This window comes from Lagenorhynchus albirostris, chromosome 18, assembly GCF_949774975.1.
Source record: "Lagenorhynchus albirostris chromosome 18, mLagAlb1.1, whole genome shotgun sequence".
Taxonomy (NCBI): Eukaryota; Metazoa; Chordata; class Mammalia; order Artiodactyla; family Delphinidae; genus Lagenorhynchus; species Lagenorhynchus albirostris.
Window position 1 is genome coordinate 3,829,141 of NC_083112.1, and position 19,164 is coordinate 3,848,304.

Sequence of the window (19,164 nt, forward strand, 5' to 3'; positions counted from 1 at the left end):
CCTTTTAAACAACGAGGATGTTATTAGTAGTAAAGGTTAATATATCGTTATAGTGGCAAATTTATATAAACGGCATTTTTTAAAAGTCTCTCAAGGTCTCTTTTGCTTCCACCCTTCTTCCCCCTCCCTTCTCGTTCCCCTTGTCCCCTTCCCCCTTTCTTCTCCTCCCCCTTTTCGATAGAGCTTGAAGATGAACTCAACTGCTGCTTTTGAAAGTTGAGTTATACCTAAAGAGTCTTTTCTGGAGTGTGGAATCATTTAGCCTTAATATTTTTGAAAAATGAATACTTAGACCGTGTTGAAAATCATCTTTGCACTTACAGGACACCATGGATACTTTAAGCCTTCTGCAGTTTGAATTTAATCTATGCCCACATATATGTATTAAGTTCCTAAAATGACCACAGAATTGCTCCACCAGGATATAAAGCAAGATGGCAGGGCATCTGCCTGCGTCCTGCCCCACCCGGCGCAGTCAGAATCGTCCTGTTGCGCCCGTAGTATGCACTCAACCTTCAGTGTGATCAAAGGGAGGCCGCCCTATGGCTGAAACTGGCAAAATACCGGAAATGTTATCAGAACTTGTACATTGCAGCCGTACCAAAATAAGTAATGCCATTGGTATATCTGGGCCCTGAGATTCATTTCTCAGCAAATCCAGTGGCATGTTGGCCTGTATTTCCTAGGGTTGACTGAATCACATCAGGGTTCGTAGTTATTTCATGCAGATATTCATCACCAGTAATGAGATACAGGCCATCATTTTATTCAATCAGCGAGTTCAGTGCTTACTCTACTAACCACTGAGTTGAATAGTTATTAACAGGGCAAAGGTACTGAGGTATTCGAGATTGCAATAGAGTGTGATTTCAGACTTAAATCCTTGTGCAAAGAGCAAATACACGGTAAGGTGCTTAAATAGAAAGACTTTGGAGGATTTGTGCCACCCGGCATCCCCAAGACCATCTGTAAAGACTGGGTAAGCCCGTGTCTGCTACGCCTTCAAAGTGCTTATGCAAGGTGATACTCAGGGACTCGCTGTTGGCTTATAATAGTCAAAGCATCGTGATTGAGAGAGGCCGGGGAAAGAGAGCAGGCTTACGTGCTGGCCTTTCCCAGGAGAGCCCAATGCCAGAGAGCGTTGCCAGCCATATGTCATTAAGAGCTGTCACAAAAAGCCTGTAATAAGCCTATAATGTTTCCAAGGATGTTAGTAGAAAACAGAATCAAGACCATTTGCTTGTTTGGTCAGGAAGTTTGCAAACAGTGTCCATTCCTAGACCACAGGAAAAGTGGGGTGTTTTTATCTGCTTCTGAGGGTGGTAAGTTTAGATCTTATAGAGGCATCTGGTCATTTTGGGAATGCTTTCATTCACCATGTTTCTCGGTCTGTTACTTACATGGAAGTTAACATATTTTTGTGTGAGTAGAACTATATTTTTTTCCTCTTGTTCATAGTTACGGTTAGAGATGTAATTAGTCTTAGAATCATGATTGTGGTAGTTAGTTCCCATTGATTGAAAGCCCACCGTATGAATCGTGGATGGGCAGTGAGGCTGGGGTGAGGGACGGGCAGGATGTGAAGGAAGGAAAGGTAAATCTAAGAGACGAACAAACACATCCCACAGAATGGATGTGGCCAATTATACTGAAAATATAGAGTTCATAGAAATAAATACACCTGTTAGAAAATTTGGGGATCAGTCCTTAAAACATTGGTGGCCCCCCCATGTGGTCTGTCATCCTTTCTGCTCTTTTATGAGGCAGCCAGTGAGGTTAGAGAAAGAATAGTAACTTCAGTCCTACGGCATTTTGTAGGAAACCCCACCTTTTATATTACCAATCAGATGTGGTTTTGAAGTTTGTTTTTAACTTTTATATTGGAGTAGAGTTGATTTACGATATTCTGTTAGTTTCAGGTGTACAGCAAAGTGATTCACATACATATATCTATTCTTTTTCAGATTCTTTTCCCATTTAGGTTATTACAGAGTATTGAGCAGAGTTCCCTGTGCTCTACAGTATGTCCTTGTTGATTATATCAGTGTGTATATGTTAATACCAAACTCCTCCTTTATCCCTCCCCCCTACCTTCCCCCTTTGGTAACCATAAGTTTGTTTTCTAAGTGTGTGAGTCTGTTTCTGTTTTGCACAGAAGTTCATTTGTATCATTTTTTTAAGATTCCACATCTAAGTGACATCATACGACATTTGTCTTTCTTTGTCTGATTTCCTTCACTTAACATGATCATCTCTAGGTGTATCCAGGTTGCTGCGGATGGCATTATTTCACTCGATTCCAGATGCGGTCTTGAAATTTTTAAGGATCGAGAGAAACGCCAAATGATTGGAGGGTCTTAATCTTCAGAGGAAATGCTGGGGTAGGACAGAACCCTTTACTGCTGAAGCCGCCATGGCTAGAAACCCTCATCCCCGAAAGACCCCTCGGGTGGGGTGCCACTCTCTCAAAGCCTTCAGCTCGTGGACGGCATTTTCCTCTGCACGTTTCCATCCTGCTTTTAGAGTGTGTTCTGCACTAGCCCCCACTTGTGAGGCTGCCTCTTGGTCAGGCACTGTATTCTTTGGAAAAAAAACCTGGAGTGCTCGTTGAGCTGTTGCGTCTCTCCGAGGCACCATCTCTCATGGCTTCCTCGTGGATTGGGTTGGTCAAAAAGTTCGTTCAGGTTTTTCCGTAAGATGTTAACCCAACCCAATAGAATACAGCCCCTCTCTACTTGTAAGTTTTTATGATGAGGGAGCACCTCAGTCTCCTCTAGAACCATTGAGTGATTGAGTTTAAATTTCACTTCTTTGTGCCCACAAATAAGCCAGCCCGCGGGCTCCAATTGGGTTCCACCAGACACGCCCCCATCCTCCTGCTACCCGTCTGCCCTGAGTCCCGCCTTTGCTGCTGGGCCCCGGGGCCCATCCCAAGCTGCTTTTTGGAGCTTCAGGCTATGGTGAAATGCACTGCAAACTGGGACATGTAGTTAAGTGTGAAGGCCTTACACATTTTGGGTCGGAGCACAGACGTAGGACATTCCAGAAGACGGTAACTGTCCAAGAAGCCTGGACCACTGGCCCTACGTAAGTGCACCAGATACATCTAGAGAAAGAACACAGGGGTCAGAGGGACGTTAGTAAGGCAGCCATGGAAACATTTATTAAACAGGTATATGATCGTGCAGTTATTTTTAGATTTTAGACTCATATGTTAGGTGTTTGTATATTACAAACTCTATATGATATTAAATTTTTTTAACTATATGAAATTTTTAAGGTGCTACAATTTTTAAAACATTCAGCATAACCGACGGCTTATAAGAAATTAGGTGTAATGCTTTTTTCAGTGTTTTTTTTTTTTTTTGCCGTACATGGGCCTCTCACTGTTGTGGCCTCTCCCGTTGCGGAGCACAGGCTCCGGACGTGCAGGCTCAGCTGCCATGGCTCACGGACCCAGCCGGTCCGCGGCATGTGGGATCTTCCTGGACCAGGGCACGAACCCGTGTCCCCTGCATTGGCAGGCGGACTCTCAACCACTGCGCCACCAGGGAAGCCCATCAGTGGTTTTTTAATCAAAGAAAATCTCTTTCATGGGATAGTATCTTTAACGGAAAAACAGAAACTTTCACAAATGAAATCATATATGTTGGCTTCTGCATCATTAAAAAAAAAAACCTAGGAAGTCTTGTATACCTTATTTTGGTTAGTATTTTTCCCTCTCACCCACATATGTGAGGCACTCGGACAGGAAGCTATTTTAAAGGAAATTCCAACCCAAATTTGTACTTAGATGGGGTTTAATAGCAAAGAACCACCTACATATGTCAAGCTTGAAATAAAAGAGGATGAAATTCACTGTTTCTGCTAATTAATTTTGTTATTCTCTGAAAATTTTACATGACTCTTGTGCTATGGAAATATAAACTTAGCTAATTAAAACGCTGAGCGAGAGAGAACTTGCTATCCTGTCCGAAACGGCGCGGGCTGCTTCAGTGTGGTCTATGGACAGCAGCATCTGGGTCACCAGGAACTTGTCAAAGTGCACATTCCTGGGTCCCACCCCAGACTTCCCGAATCTGAATGTGTACTTTTACAAGCTTTCTAGGTGGTTCTGATGGTCCCTTAAATACTGAGACTCAGTGATCTCGGGCAGTGGTCTTCAGACGTCCATTTCGGTCATGAGGACTGTCCACATGGAATAAAGAAGTTTGGAAGTCGAGTTAGTGGACGTGTGTAGTGCGTCTGGTTGATTGGTAAGTGTTGTGGTCCTGGTCGAAGTTCCCTTGGGTGCCCCTGGGTGGAGAATCTGAGCTCAGTTTACAGATCAGTCATGGAGATCCAGCCCCTTTTTGACAAATGGGGCAACTGAGCTCTGAGAAGGGAAGGGATTTGGTTAAGCTTGATTTTGCAAATATCAAAATTTAGAAGCTCTGGTGATATTGCAAATCTGAATTGAAAAACTCACTCTGAGACCAGGGCTTTTGTAGATCAAATAAATTAGTGCATGGACACTAATCTTATAAAAGTAGTTACCAAAGGTTTTACTTAACGGTTATATTTGAAATAACTTTTAAAAGTGAGTTTTAAAATTTCAGGAACATGTATCATAAAATGAGGGACTCCAGGATACTGAATATTTTTAAATCAAAAGGAAAATTTGTTTTGTATGTTAAAATCTGCTGTGTTAGCTTAAAAAAGTGGGTAGAATACCTCTCCAGGTGATTGAAGATCTTTGAGTTGATATCTTTATTCATAATGCACCCAAATAGGTTATACAAGTGACCCAGCACCTAGCCTGGCTCAGATATGGTCTGGAATTCTTATTAGATGGGTTGAATGTATTCTGCGCTGGGACTACTTACTTCAGTGTGACTTGTGATTCCAGGTCACAAATGAAGATTTAAAAAGAGCTGTTACTGCTTCCTGGTAACTTGGTCTACTAAAATACTACTTATGGCTTCAGCGTAGTGAAGCCTCTTCAGTTCTGTAAACATTAGCCGTTTGACATCTGTTTTGAACCCCTCGTGTGTGTTAGAATTACGTTTTCTCGAGGCGTTACAGCTGAGGGCGTAATGAATTGTGGATGAGAATCTCATGCTTCCAAAACACTGGGATATGACTTGGTTTATTTACCCCAGTCAGGGTTTCTCTTTGCTTTTTGCTTTTTGGGAAAAGGCAGCTTTGGGACTTGTATAGATTTTACTTTAAGCCATCAGGACTTCCCTGGACCTACCAGAGATACGGATCTCAGAGAGGCAAGCGCAGTGAGCCTGTTGGACTTGCTACTGTCTCAACGTTGGTTGGCTTACTGCTAAAACCCCAAAAAGAAAAGCGACAGCTGCAACCTCGGATTTTCTCAGCACCTTCCCTGGTCCACCACCTCGGCCCTTCAACCTCCCAAAACACCATATTCGCATGGCTGGGCGTCTGCCCCTGGGCTCCCTTCTCTCCAGACCACACCTGGTCACCTTGCTTGGTCACCTGGGTGGCACATAGAATCTCAAGGAGCTGCAGCCTCAGTCCAGTCCAGTGCTGTTGAAGAGTCTGTTCACGCTCCCTTGTGATGTCTCTGTGGAAGCAGAGATCAGGATGAAATGATGGCGCTGTTAGGTGCAGTTCTAGTGGGTTGGCCAAAAAGTTCGTTCGGTTAATGAATACGTTGTTCAGTAAAGTTGGTGAAAGTGAAAACTCTTTTATTTTTACTTAAAACTGAATGAACTTTTTGGCCAACCCAAGGCTTCAAGGAGTGAATAGTTGTCCTTGAAGAGTGACTGATGTCATCACGGAGAGGCACGATGAACGCAGAGATCCCTGGAGTCCCTAGTGTCTTCCTCGTTGCTTTGTAAAGCCCCTAGGCCAGACGAAAATGGAACAGTTTCTAACTCTTGGGTAGGTAAAGTCAAACAGTTGAAGAAGGATTCTGTCCTAACCACTGAGCAGACGTTTGAAACAAGAATGCACCTCAATGCAAAGAGATGATACTTAATTCCTTTCATCCTTAAGCGACCATAACCATTTCCGATGGTAAGGTGGGGGGCACCTGTAGGGCACTGTTCAGCTTCTCAAACCTTGACCTAAGCGTGGGTGCTGCCCTCCTCACTTCCTGTTCCACAGTGACCTTTCCTGGGGCATTTGCTTTGTATCCCCGTGGCCACGAACACTCAGCTTCGCAAAGCTAGATCATAAAGAGGGATGTAGAGTGAGCTAATGCTGAAACTGTGAGCTCTTTCCAGCTGGTGTTTTGTACCACCCCACAGATGCTGTGCTTCCCTTGGACATTGGTAATTACCCCTTTGGTACCCCAGGGGCGCACACACATGGCCTGGGAATCATGGGTCAGATGGCGTGCACTTCTCAGGTGCGTCCGTTTATTTTTTCCAATAATTGAGATTTTTGGGCGAGGTAGGAGACATTTGTTTCACACCTGCTAGATAACATATGGCTTCACATAGGTACATCACAACCATCTCATGAGGTGGGCGGTTATCATTTTCCCCATTTCATTGATTAAAGACAAGAACTTGTAGAATTAGTTCCCTGTTTAAATCATTAGTAGGGGGCCCAGGAAAAGGTCATGCTCAGCCATTTAAATTTGAATCCTCTGCTGTTTTCTCTGTACCACATTTGATCTCTGCTTCTATCGAGTTCAACAACGGGACGAGAAATCACATTTGTGTAGCAAATGAGAATTACCGGCTGCGTCTGCCAATAAGAAATTTACTTGGATCCAGGTAGCAGTTGCGTGCACTTGGAGGGAACAGACAGAGCTTACACGCCTGTATGTTAACATTGTTTAATTGCTTTCACATAGTCGACTGGAAGGTCAGGGATAAACAATGAAAGCTTCCAGTAATTTCCTTTCAGGCTACATTAAAGTAGGTCTGTCATCTGCTACCAGAGAGATGGTGGTCTGTTCTGTTCTGCTCTCAGCTGTCTAGAAGACCCTCCATGGAAGCTCTTTTTAAGGTCTGCAGCTTGCCTGTTAAATGACGGATGGAGGACCCGACTGAACCAACAGAAACCGGGCTTGAGGAGGAAAGAGGTGATGGGTGTCGTCATACTTCAGCCTTGTTAGTATCTGGAAGAAGAGTTACATTTGTTCTGCTCTAACCCGAAGGACACGATTAGGACTTTTAACTATGCTTACCAACAACAAAAAAGCAATAATAATTTTCAGTGGTTGCAACTTCCCCAAGGAGGCAGTAAATTCCAACCCATCATTGAAAATACCTGTGAAAATGATACAAGAGAGAGTAGGTCACATGACATGGCTCCTACAGCCCTTTCGACACTTAGATTCTGTTTTTCCAACTTGTGCGTCCTCATTTCTTTGTAACGAGCAAAGGCTTCCAGAATACCTGTCTGCGAGTTCAGCTTGCTGTCTCACCAAACACATTTCCTTCCAGGGTTGGTGAAATTGAAGTTTTCTGTTGGAAGCAGGTATTCCTGTAGGTTGGAGGCCACATGAAAGATGCTACTGAGAGAGTCTTTGAGGGTCCCTTCTAGCTTGTAAGCGCAGTCCACACGTAGGTGCGGAGGTCTATCTCCGGGAAACTCAGAATGGTCTTTTGCTCTGTGTGTGTGTGTGTGTGTGTGAGAGAGAGAGAGAGAGTGATTTAGGGATTTACCTGTAAATTTCACAGATCGAGTATCAGCTTACCAATTTAAAACGTAGAATAGGTCAGTCCTGATGTACTAGTGGTTTTATCATGTTGTTTTATTATCTGGTCTTATAGTCTGAACAAACACTTTCTCATAATTAACGCTGCTGTGCTTTGGACCCCGTAGATTTATATTGGCTCTTCCTCCCAGGGGGGGCTTATGGAAAATAGCCCACCTTCGTTGATTTGCTGTGCAAACAACCCCTCTTAGGTACTGGCTACTTCACCTTCTCCTTTGGGGCCATGCTTGTGTGCAGTTCAGTTTTTATAGACCTGCTGCCCTGGGGACTGCCCTTCAAACGCTGCCTCTATCTCTGGGCTAGGGATGGAGGAGTCTGTCTTCTTTCCTCTCACACCAGTCCTCTTTCTGCACTTTCGTTCCCTTCTCTGAAAGCAGGTTTTGTAGAAAATTCCCTTGCCAGCCCGGGTTATGTATGACGGATGGCAAAGCCAAACTGGGGTCTGTGCTAGTTTTCTGATTTATCGGGAAGACACATCCTAAGACCTCTGTAACCAGCTTAGCTGCGTTGGTCCTTCGGGAGGGCACACGTGCCCAGGAGGAGTTTGCACGTACGGCTCCCGCTGAGCGGCGCGATTACCAACGGGCTGTGCTTGAAGTTAGTCTGAGTTGTGTATTTCATCTGTGAAGTTGGCAAATACTTGAAAGCCACAAGCTACTGTTTTCTGAAAGCTTCTTTGCACATGAGCCTAAAACGTCTGTATTGAATTTGGAAATTGTCCAGTAACTGCCCTTTTAATGCAGTGAAATGTAGATTACAGCTGTTTCCTCTGGAAAGACGCGTAGAGTCATAACTCCTCTCTCTTCTCCTCCAGAGTGTCCCCTCTGCAGAAGTCGGAGATAGTGGACGTGGTGAAGAAGCGGGTGAAGGCCATCACCCTGGCCATCGGGGACGGTGCCAATGACGTCGGGATGATCCAGACGGCCCACGTGGGTGTGGGCATCAGTGGCAACGAGGGCATGCAGGCCACCAACAACTCGGATTACGCCATCGCACAGGTCAGTGGTGTGGTCGACCCGCCGTCCCACCTTGTCGACAGGGTCCGCTGGGCACGAAGGCCTGGCTGGCGCTCGACCTTCAGTGCAGCCCTAGACCTCTGCCACCCCTTTGGAAGCTGCATGGAGGAGAAACCACCAGTGTATTTGGGTTTCTCTGTTGCCTCGATCTTGTGCGGTTACGAGGCCCTGTCCTGCGGTTTGGGTCTCCTTTCCAGCTGTGGGGCAGGCTGGGCCTTCTGTCGTCCAGGTGAGATGTCATTCCTGACAGATGGGTCTCACTGATTTTATAAATAATAATCTCTTCCCCTCAACTCTGCAGCTGCTGCATGTCCTTTTCTAATGCCATCCCGTGCCCAAGGATGGCTGTGCTCGTAGCATCCGTTCTCTGCAATTCCTATCCTGATCTCCCCTCTTCCAGAAGGTGCTGGAACCCTCTCTCAGCTATTTAAGGTCAGGGGGGATCAGGGATTCACTGCCGCTGCCCTCCGGGGCTGTGTCCAGGGCTCTCCAGGACCACTGCTGCCAGGTGGAGTGCTGGGAGCGTGAGCCCTGGGTTTGGGCGGCAGTTCCCCTGCGGTCAGCAGCCCATAGCCTCCGGCAGTTCAGCCCGTTCCTCTCTGGACCGTACGTTTCAGCAGAGGCTCCTGACCTCCTTAGTAGTTCCTGTCCCGGCAGCCTGAGGCTGAAAGAAATGTCCACTCCACAATGACAGCCCAGAAGTGAAGGAAAATACCCAACCTCCTGACCCCTGGGGTGCATATCTAGACCGTTGATGCTGCTCGACCGTCAGGAAAATCTGGACATCGTGGAGAGCACAGACTGTTTCCTCCTGTCTCTGGGTCACAGTGTGCTGGGATTAAATGCCTGCTCGTTGGCTATAGTTCCCTCGTATTTCTCCACTGTTCATCTTTTGAAGAATGTGTTAACCTAACCACGTGGACACAGTAATGATGGCTTTTTCCTCCTTCAAGCTGAGCTGTGGGGCTGCATCTTAAACACGGAGGAGCTTGCGTCAAGCTGGTCCTCTGCGGCTTTGGGAGCTCCACCTCCCGGAGCGGGGCTGTGCCTTAGATCCCATCTCCAACTCCCTCCCAGCTGGTGGTTGTGCAAACACTGGGAAGAACTGCAGGATCCTCATGGCTCCGAAAAGTGCATGAAATCAGCCTTGTTCCTTTGGGGTTTTTTTTGGGGGTTTTTTTGTGGTACGCGGGCCACTCACTGTTGTAGCCTCTCCCGTTGCGGACCCCAGGCTCCGGACGCGCAGGCTCAGCGGCCACGGCTCACGGGCCCAGCCGCTCCGCGGCATGTGGGATCCTCCCGGACCGGGGCACGAACCCGTGTCCCCTGCATCGGCAGGCGGACTCTCTGCCACTGCGCCACCAGGGAGGCCCCAGCCTTGTTCCTTTGTTGATTTCAAATAAATCCTCAAGATGATTGCTGAAGTCGGTAGGAAGAATGAATTCCAATTTTACGGGTGGGGAAACTGGGGCTCCTTCACAATAGGTGACCTGCCATGGGTCTCAGGCCCCAGGGTCAGAGAACAGCGGACCTGCATGTGACCTTGGGGGACCAGCCCCGCACACCTGCCCAGTTACTTTGCCGCGTCAACTGCTCCAAGGCCTGTGGGACTCATGCTTCCCGCAGTCTGTCAGCAACTGTAGATTTTATGCACCCCAGCATTATTAAATACTTGAGTTATAGCATCATCTGGCTGGCAGGATCTTTAGAGATTTCCTAGGAGCTCCAGGCAAATATTTGTCTGTCTTTTTCTTTCAAATGTCTAGGGAAGGGAGATTCCATGACTTGCTTTATTGAAACTGTACTAATAGGATGTGGGATCTGGAGCAATTGGTCTTTTCAGATTATTAAAGGCCAGTCAAAATTAAAGGCAAATCAAAATCAAGGGAGGGCGGAGAGGGGAGCAGGACTTTGTAACTCTAGTTAGGGGTTTTCTTGCCCATCCAGCGCAAGCCAGAGGAGGGGAGCTGACAGGTGGAGCTGACGGGGGGCCCCATATGGCCGCCATCCCTCCTGCCCGCCGTCCCGTTCACGCTTAGGCAGAGATCCCGTTATTCGGGGGCTGCGTTCTCCTTGCCCTGCACCCTCTCCACCCGACAGTTTGCTTCCTCCGCCTTAATTGCTAGGTAGGAAATGCCGCAGTTTGATGAATTCCTTTAGCTGAAGTTAATAAAACAATCAGTGTCTTCGGTTGAAGTTAACGCCTTGCCCTGGGTCTGTTTATTTTCATGTGGACGAATACATTTTTGATTGGGTTTTCGAGAACGTGCCCTGGAGAGTCGTTCCATAAGGGAAGAAGTTAGCTCAAAGACTTGTCCTTGGGAAAATGAGGAAGTTGGCAAAGCTCTGCTTCCATTTCTTCCCCACCGGCCCCTGCTTCTGTCCGCAGGAGCGGCCCTGGGACTGACGGCCGGCCCCCGTCTTGCTGCTTTGCTGTGCGTGGGCCGCCCGTGTAGTGTTGGGTCTCCAGCCCTCGGCTGCCTGCTCTCCTCGGGAGAGAGTCATTTGTGCCCCCTGCCTTCTTAATGTTTTTTGAGAGACCTCATGAAAATAGCATTTCGATTTAGGATCTGTTTTTTGCTTTTTTTTTTTCCTGAAAAGAAGTCACTGTAGCGCCAAGCCAGCACCTTCGGGATGATTCCAGCAGATGTTCTCTGTACCCATTGAAGGCTGAACTCCAGGGGGCCCAGGTCAAATGCAAACTTCCTTTTTATTTGTTTCGCTAGTTATTTTATGATTCCCCGTTCCCCTCTGGAATCCTTGATGAGCCTTTATGGAGGGTTTTATTTTTCCATATGTACCTACTCCTCCCATTTTGGGGTCTCATTCAGCTTTTCGAGCAGCACGTAGATGAGACATCTGCCTTCCCCGATCTGCAGAAACTCGCCGAGATGCGATTCACGTGGGACTGAGCCCCTCTTCTTAGCGCTAAAGCAAACTATTGCATGCCTTCCTCTTGAAAGAGTATTTTTAAAAAGGTACTATATTTTCAGGAAGCCTTTCTTTTCTACAGATAGTTCAATATAATCTCAAAAGTCATCTGGAACGAATACGAAATTTACAATAGCACCAGGATTTCTAGTATCCGTGGATGTTCTCACTCCGACCTGGTTATCTCTCCTGGGAAAGTAAACAGAGTTTGAGTTTGTGGACTTCCCTACGACTCAGAACAGGAGTTAAGGTTTTAGTTCAAGGCAACCAAGGGGAGGGATCCAGCACCAGGCGAGGCCAGTTGAATATACTGTGAATTTAAGCAGGGCTGCACCCACAGACGGTGCGTACACGCCAGAGTACGCCCAGGCTACAACCCAGAGAAACAACCCATTTCCCTCCCTCCGGCCCCTTGTTCACACTTCTGGGGACCTTTGGGAAAGAGGACAGAAAGAGCAAAGCCAGGCTAAGGGGAGGGGAGGCTGAGGAGATATGATTGGAGTGGTGACCCCCTGCCACAAGGAGGATTCAAGTATTTTATTGGAATATTGCTGAATATTTCAGACTGTGAGAGCTAAGCTGTTACGTCACTCTCAACTTAGTAGCAGCTGCCTGTTGGTGTTTTGTTCGGATGGATGACTGCGTTGCACTCCAGCAAGAGGGGCCGTGTACTTGTCGGAGGCCACAAAAAGGGGAAGGACGTGGGTATAGAAGTGGAGGGCAGAGTGTGTGTCTGCATCTGTGAGTCTCACTGTCTTTAACCTGCAGGCTGACAGCGGAGACAGGTAGCGCGTGTATGTGCATCCCTTCTGTTTCCAAGGATACTGGTGCACGAGTGTCCCTGTCCCTTGTTCCTGTTGTCATCATAAAACCTGTGATTCAACAGAAGCATCTGATTCCCACTGCTCTTTTCTTCCAGTTCTGATGGGTCACTTCTTTTAATAATTAAGATCCTGAAAAAGAAGTTGCATAAATAGATTTTCACAAGAATAGCCGTTCGAAGTCCAGCTGTGCGTTTGGGGAAAAGAAAAATTCTGTAGATTTAAGGGGAGATTTTAGTCATTCTCACCTGGCCTGAAAGTTCTGCCTTTAGAGGGAATGATGTTCTTGGGTTACCTGCAGAATCCGGTTTCCTCCACTCCCTGTCAGTCTCCTCCTCCAGAGGACGTTTTGTGATTCTCCTTCCCAAGTGATGGGCTCTCCTGGACCCTTTTTCTTTCCTTTTTCAGTTTTCCTACTTGGAGAAGCTCCTGCTGGTTCACGGCGCCTGGAGTTACAACCGGGTGACCAAGTGTATCCTGTACTGTTTCTACAAGAACGTGGTCCTCTACATCATCGAGGTGAGTAAGGCTGCTTCTTCCTTGAAGAGGACAGCCTTTAGGTAATTAGGTCATTTCAAGGAAGGATTTTGTTCAGGGATAAGTAAAAAGATACTCCCCTGATGTATCGAGACCTGTGACACACACAGCCTCTTTGAAACCGGGGACACCTTCCAGGTCCAGGTTCTCTGGATCAAAAGCCAGGAGTCCCGGGATGCCTTCTCCACACTGCACGCCCTCCTCCCTCTGCCCAGCGGACAGACGGACAGGGGAAGGCCCTCTTCTGCGTGTCCCTCCTGCTGTCACTCACACCCTCCTCCCCGAGGTGGCCAGAGCCTGGGCAGCAGCCGGTGGCTCCTTGCTTGGTGGGCACGGAGGCATTCCTAGGCAAGCCATCTGTTTTTATCTTGACTCGAATGAAAGGGTTTCTGGCTGGATGTCTCATGGAATCTGCAGGTTTCCTGAGCTTTCGTTTATTGCTTCGGGGATATTTAGATGCTGCCACTGCAGCAGGGAGGATGTGGGATTGAGTGGGAGGAAGCCAGGAATGTAATTAAAACTCTCTCAATGAACTCACTGGGTTGTCAGCCTGTTTTTCAAGATGCTGATTCCGTTGTAAGTGAAATAAACGTGCTGTCTGGGACTAGCAGGGCGGATGGGGCCGAGGGACAAGTGGAAAAGGCATTTCATGTTTGGTCCCAGGGGCACCACCAGCCACCTCGTTCCTCCTTTTGAAGAATAGCTTTGCTATAAAGGCGTGGCCGTCATGACTAAGAGATTTCCAGACGTGTTTCCTAAAGAGGAAGCAGGCAGTCACTCTATGGGACAATAGAAGAGCCACGGTCATTGTGTGTGGTGCTAATATCTCCTTCCATTGTGGGTTATTTTGTGTCTGATTTCTCAACTCTTGGCAGAAATAATAACCGAGGCATATATCCACTTTTTCTGATGTGGTCCCTTAAAATCCTCAACTCAGATCATTGAACAAGTGGTTTGCTCATGGAACTGTGATTAACCATTTCTTTACCAAATTGTCTGTTTCTTCCAGTTGAATATGCAGGTCAGACTTAGAGGTTCACGTCACTCACTCTCTAACTAAACTCCTACCGAGTAATTTTCCCAAGTTGCGCAGGTTGTGCACTGCACAAGCCTGCCCAGCCAAAGTGGTCAGTAGGGCTGAAACACAGGAACACCTAGAAAAAGAGATGCATTTTTCTAATCTGCACAAAGGGCAGCCCGCTTGCCTTGTCTGCTCGTCTCGTGCTGCCGTGTTCACCTCAACCCACTCCGAGTAAGAACTTTGCGATGTTACACGTAATGGACTTTGTAGTGTCTGTCTTATTCCTGTCCACATTTTGACAATTCGCTTTAGGCGCTTAAAGATGTTTGCCGCCACCCCCCATGGCATTTTTTGCGTCTGTGATAGGAGTCACTCCTGAATGTCACTTGGGGTCGTAGATAATTAGTGCTGTGGACTGAAGTGACGAGCATTGGAGTCCCCGTCCCACATAACAGCCCAACTTTCACGGGCATTTTCATCTCCTGGAGGTGCTGGCTTCAGAAGATTTCTCAATAATCTGGTTTTCCTCACAATCAGCACATTACAGATAGTCTAGACTTCTTATCAAGACATTCTCCATGAAGCCCCAACCCTTGAATTTTCCAGAGCTTCCTTGGGGGCCCTTCTTAGTCATTTACACCTACTATCTTGCCTTTTTCCTTTTTTAAAACAAAACATCAAGGGGGCTGAGGCTGTGATGAGTACAATTTCAGTCTGTCTGAAAAATGCTGTTTGGAACACTTTCAATTCTGAAAGTGCTGGGCGAGTTCCTTACATTAATATTTCAATTGTGGCCAAGCAACAGGGATTAAATGGTCTTTTCTAAACAGCCTTTTAAACATTCTTTACAGGGTGAAAAATGAATGAATGAATGAATGAATGAATGTCTCCACTGATCCATGCCCAATTTTCTCCTTAGTATTTCTGGGCAATTTTAATTTTATTTATTATTTATTTGTTAGTTTATATTTTTGGGGGGGTGTTTCAATTTTGTTTTATTTTTTTAACATCTTTTTTAGAGTATAATTGCTTTACAATGGTGTGTTAGTTTCTGCTTTATAACAAAGTGAATCAGCTATACATACACATATATCCCCATATCTCCTTCCTCTTGTGTCTCCCTCCCACCCTCCCTATCTGACCCCTCTAGGGGGTCACAAAGCACAGAGCTGATCTCCCTGTGCTATGCGACTGCTTCCCACTAGCTATCTATTTTACATTTTGTAGTGTATATATGTTCATGCCACTCTCTCACTTCGTCCCAACTTACCCTTCCCCCTCCCTGTGTCCTCAAGTCCGTTCTCTACATCAGTGTCTTTATTCCTGTCCTGCCCCTAGGTTCTTCATAACCTTTTTTTTTTTTTTAGATTCCATGTATATGCGTTAGCATATGGTATTTGTTTTTCTCTTTCAAACTTACTTCACGATGTATGAAAGACTCTAGGTCCATCCACCTCACTACAAATAACACCATTTCTTTTTTTATGGCTGAGTAATATTCCATTGTATATATGTGCCACATCTTCTTTATCCATTCATCTGTCAGTGGACACTTAGGTTGCTTCCATGTCCTGGCTATTGTAAATAGAGCTGCAATGAACATTGTGGTACATGACTCTTTTTGAATTATGGTTTTCTCAGGGTATATGCCCAGGAGTGGGATTGCTGGGTCGTATGGTAGTTCTACTTTTAGTTTTGTTTTTTTTTTAACATCTTTATTGAGTATAATTGCTTTACAATGGTGTGTTAGTTTCTGCTTTATAACAAAGTGAATCGGTTATACATATACATATGTTCCCATATCCCCTCCCTCTTGCATCTCCCTCCCACCCTCCCTATCCCACCCCTCTAGGTGGTCACAAACCACCGAGCTGATCTCCCTGTGCTATGCGGCTGCTTCCCACTAACTGTCTATTTTACGTTCGGTACTGTATATATGTCCATGCCACTCTCTCACTTTGTCACAGCTTACCCTTCCCCCTCCCCATATCCTCAAGTCCATCCTAGGTAGGTCTGTGTCTTTATTCCTGTCTTACCCCTAGGTTCTTCATGACCTTTTTTTTTTTTGGCTTAGTTTCCATATATATATGTTAGCATACGGTATTTTTCTCTTTCAAACTTACTTCACTCTGTATGACAGACTCTAGGTCCATCCACCTCACTACAAATAGCTCACTTTTGTTTCTTTTTATGGCTGAGTAGTATTCCATTGTATATATGTGCCACATCTTCTTTATCCATTCATCTGCCAGTGGACACTTAGGTTGCTTCCATGTCCTGGCTATTGTAAATACAGCCGCAATGAACATTGTGGTACATGACTCATTTTGAATTATGGTTTTCTCAGGGTATATGCCCAGTAGTGGGATTGCTGGGTCGTATGCTAGTTTTATTTTTAGTTTTTTAAGGAACCTCCATACTGTTCTCCATAGTGGCTGTATCAATTTACATTCCCACCAACAGTGCAAGAGGGTTCCCTTTTCTCCACACCCTCTCCAGCATTTATCGTTTGTAGATTTTTTAATGATGGCCATTCTGACCGGTGTGAGATGATACCTCATTGTAGTTTAGATTTGCATTTCTCTAATGATTAGTGATGTTGAGCATCCTTTCATGTGTTTGTTGGCAATCTGTATATCTTCTCTGGAGAAATGTCTATTTAGGTCTTCTGCCCATTTTTGGATTGGGTTGTTGTTTTTTTTGATATTGAGCTGCATGAGCTGCCTTTATATTTTGGAGATCAATTCTTTGTCAGTTGCTTTGTTTGCAAATATTCTTGCCCATTCTGAGAGTTGTCTTTTCATCTTGTTTATGGTTTCCTTTGCTGTGCAAAAGCTTTCCAGTTTCATTAGGTCCCATTTGTTTATTTTTGTTTTTATTTCCATTTCTCTAGGAGGTGGGTCAGAAAGGATCTTGCTGTGATTTATGTCATAGAGTGTTCTGCCTATGTTTTCCCCTTAGAGTTTTATAGTGTCTGGCCTTACATTTAGGTCTTTAATCCATCTGGAGTTTATTTTTGTGTATGGTGTTAGGGAGTATTCTGATTTCATTCTTTTACATGTAGCTGTCCAGTTTTCCCCGCACCACTTATTGAAGAGGCTGTCTTTTCTCCATTGTATATTCTTGCCTCCTTTATCAAAGAGAAGGTGACCATATGTGCGTGGGTTTACCTCTGGGCTTTCTATCCTGTTCCATTGATCTATCTTTCTGTTTCTGTGCCAGTACCATACTGTCTTGATGACTGTAGCTTTGTGGTGTAGGAACCTGATTCCTTCAGCTCCGTTTTTCTTTCTCAAGATTGCTTTGGCTATTCGGGGTCTTTTGTGTTTCCATACAAATTGTGAAATTTTTTGTTCTAGTTCTGTGAAAAATGCCAGTGGTAGTTTGATAGGGATTGCATTGAATCTGTAGATTGCTTTGGGTAGTAGAGTCATTTTCACAATGTTGATTCTTCCAATCCAAATACATGGTATATCTCTCCATCTGTTTGTATCATCTTTAATTTCTTTCATCAGTGTCTTATAGTTTTCTGCATACAGGTCTTTTGTCTCCTTAGGTAGGTTTGTTCCTAGGTATTTTATTCTTTTTGTTGCAGTGGTAAATGGGAGTGTTTCCTTAATTTCTCTTTCAGATTTTTCATCGTTAATGTGTAGGAATGCAAGAGATTTCTGTGCATTAATTTTGTGTCCTACTAATTCACCAAATTCATTGATTAGCTCTAGTAGTTTTCTGGTAGAGTCTTTAGGATTCTCTATGTATAGTATCATGTCCTCTGCAAACAGTGACAGCTTTACTTCTTCTTTTCCGATTTGGATTCCTTTCATTTCTTTTTCTTCTCTGATTGCTGTGGCTAAAACTTCCAAAACTATGTTGAATAATAGTGGTGAGAGTGGGCAACCTTGTCTTGTTCCTGATCTTAGTGGACATGGTTTCGGTTTTTCAACATTGAGAATGATGTTGGCTGTGGGTTTGTCATATATGGCTTTTATTATGTTGAGGTAAGTTCCCTCTATGCCTACTTTCTGGAGGGTTTTTATCATAAATGGTGTTGAATTTTGTTGAAAGCTTTTTCTGCATCTATTGAGATGATCATGCAGTTTCTATCCTTCAATTTGTTAATATGGTGTATCACATTGATTGATTTGCTTATATTGAAGAATTCTTGCATCCCTGGGATAAACCCCACTTGATCATGGTGTATGATCCTTTTAATGTGCTGCTGGATTCTGTTTGCTAGTATTTTGTTGAGGATTTTTGCATCTGTGTTCATCAGTGATATTGGCCTGTAGTTTTCTTTTTTTGTGACATTTTTTCTGGTTTTGGTATCAGGGTGATGGTGGCCTCGTAGAGTGAGTTTGGGAGTGTTCCTCCCTCTGCTCTATTTTGCAAGAGTTTGAGAAGGATAGGTGTTAGCTCTTCTCTAATTGTTTGATAGAATTCGCCTGTGAAGCCACCTGGTCCTCGGCTTTTGTTTGCTGGATGATTTTTAATCACAGTTTCAATTTCAGTGCTTGTGATTGGTCTGTTTATATTTTCTCTTTCTCCTGGTTCAGTCTTGGTAGGTTGTGCTTTTCTAAGAATTTGTCCATTTCTTCCAGGTTGTCCATTTTATTGGCATAGAGTTGCTTGTAGTAATCTCTCATGATCCTTTGTATTTCTTCAGTGTCAGTTGTTATGTCTCCTTTTTCATTTCTACATCTATTGATTTGAGTCTTCTCCCTTCTTTCTTGATGAGTCTGGCTAATGGTTTATCAATTTTGTTTATCTTCTCAAAGAATCAACTTTTAGTTTTATTGATGTTTGCTATTGTTTCCTTCATTTCTTTTTCATTGATTTCTGATCTGATCTTTATGATTTCTTACCTTATGCTAACTTCGGGGGGTTTTTTGTTCTTCTTTCTCTAATTGCTTTAGGTGTAAGGTTAGGTTGTTTATTTGAGATGTTTCTTGTTCCTTGAGGTAGGATTGTATTGCTATAAACTTCCCTCTTAGAACTGCTTTTGCTGCATCCCATAGGTTTTGGGTCGTTGTGTTTTCATTGTCATTTGTTTCTAGGTACTTTTTGATTTCATCTTTGATTTCTTCAGTGATCTCTTGGTTATTAAGTAGTGTATTGTTTAGCCTCCATGTGTTTGTATTTTTTACAGATATTTTT

At 44.7% G+C, this 19,164-nt stretch overlaps 1 protein-coding gene across 1 annotated transcript in view; it reads left to right on the forward strand.

The window, feature by feature from the left end:
- ATP8A2 (ATPase phospholipid transporting 8A2) overlaps window positions 1-19,164 on the forward strand; it is a 439,475-nt gene that overhangs the window by 220,817 nt on the left and 199,494 nt on the right. The window contains exons 25-26 of the mRNA XM_060128800.1: window positions 8,499-8,682; window positions 12,861-12,971. Of these exons, the coding sequence (XP_059984783.1) occupies window positions 8,499-8,682; window positions 12,861-12,971 (295 nt within the window). The remainder of the gene's footprint in view (window positions 1-8,498; window positions 8,683-12,860; window positions 12,972-19,164) is intronic.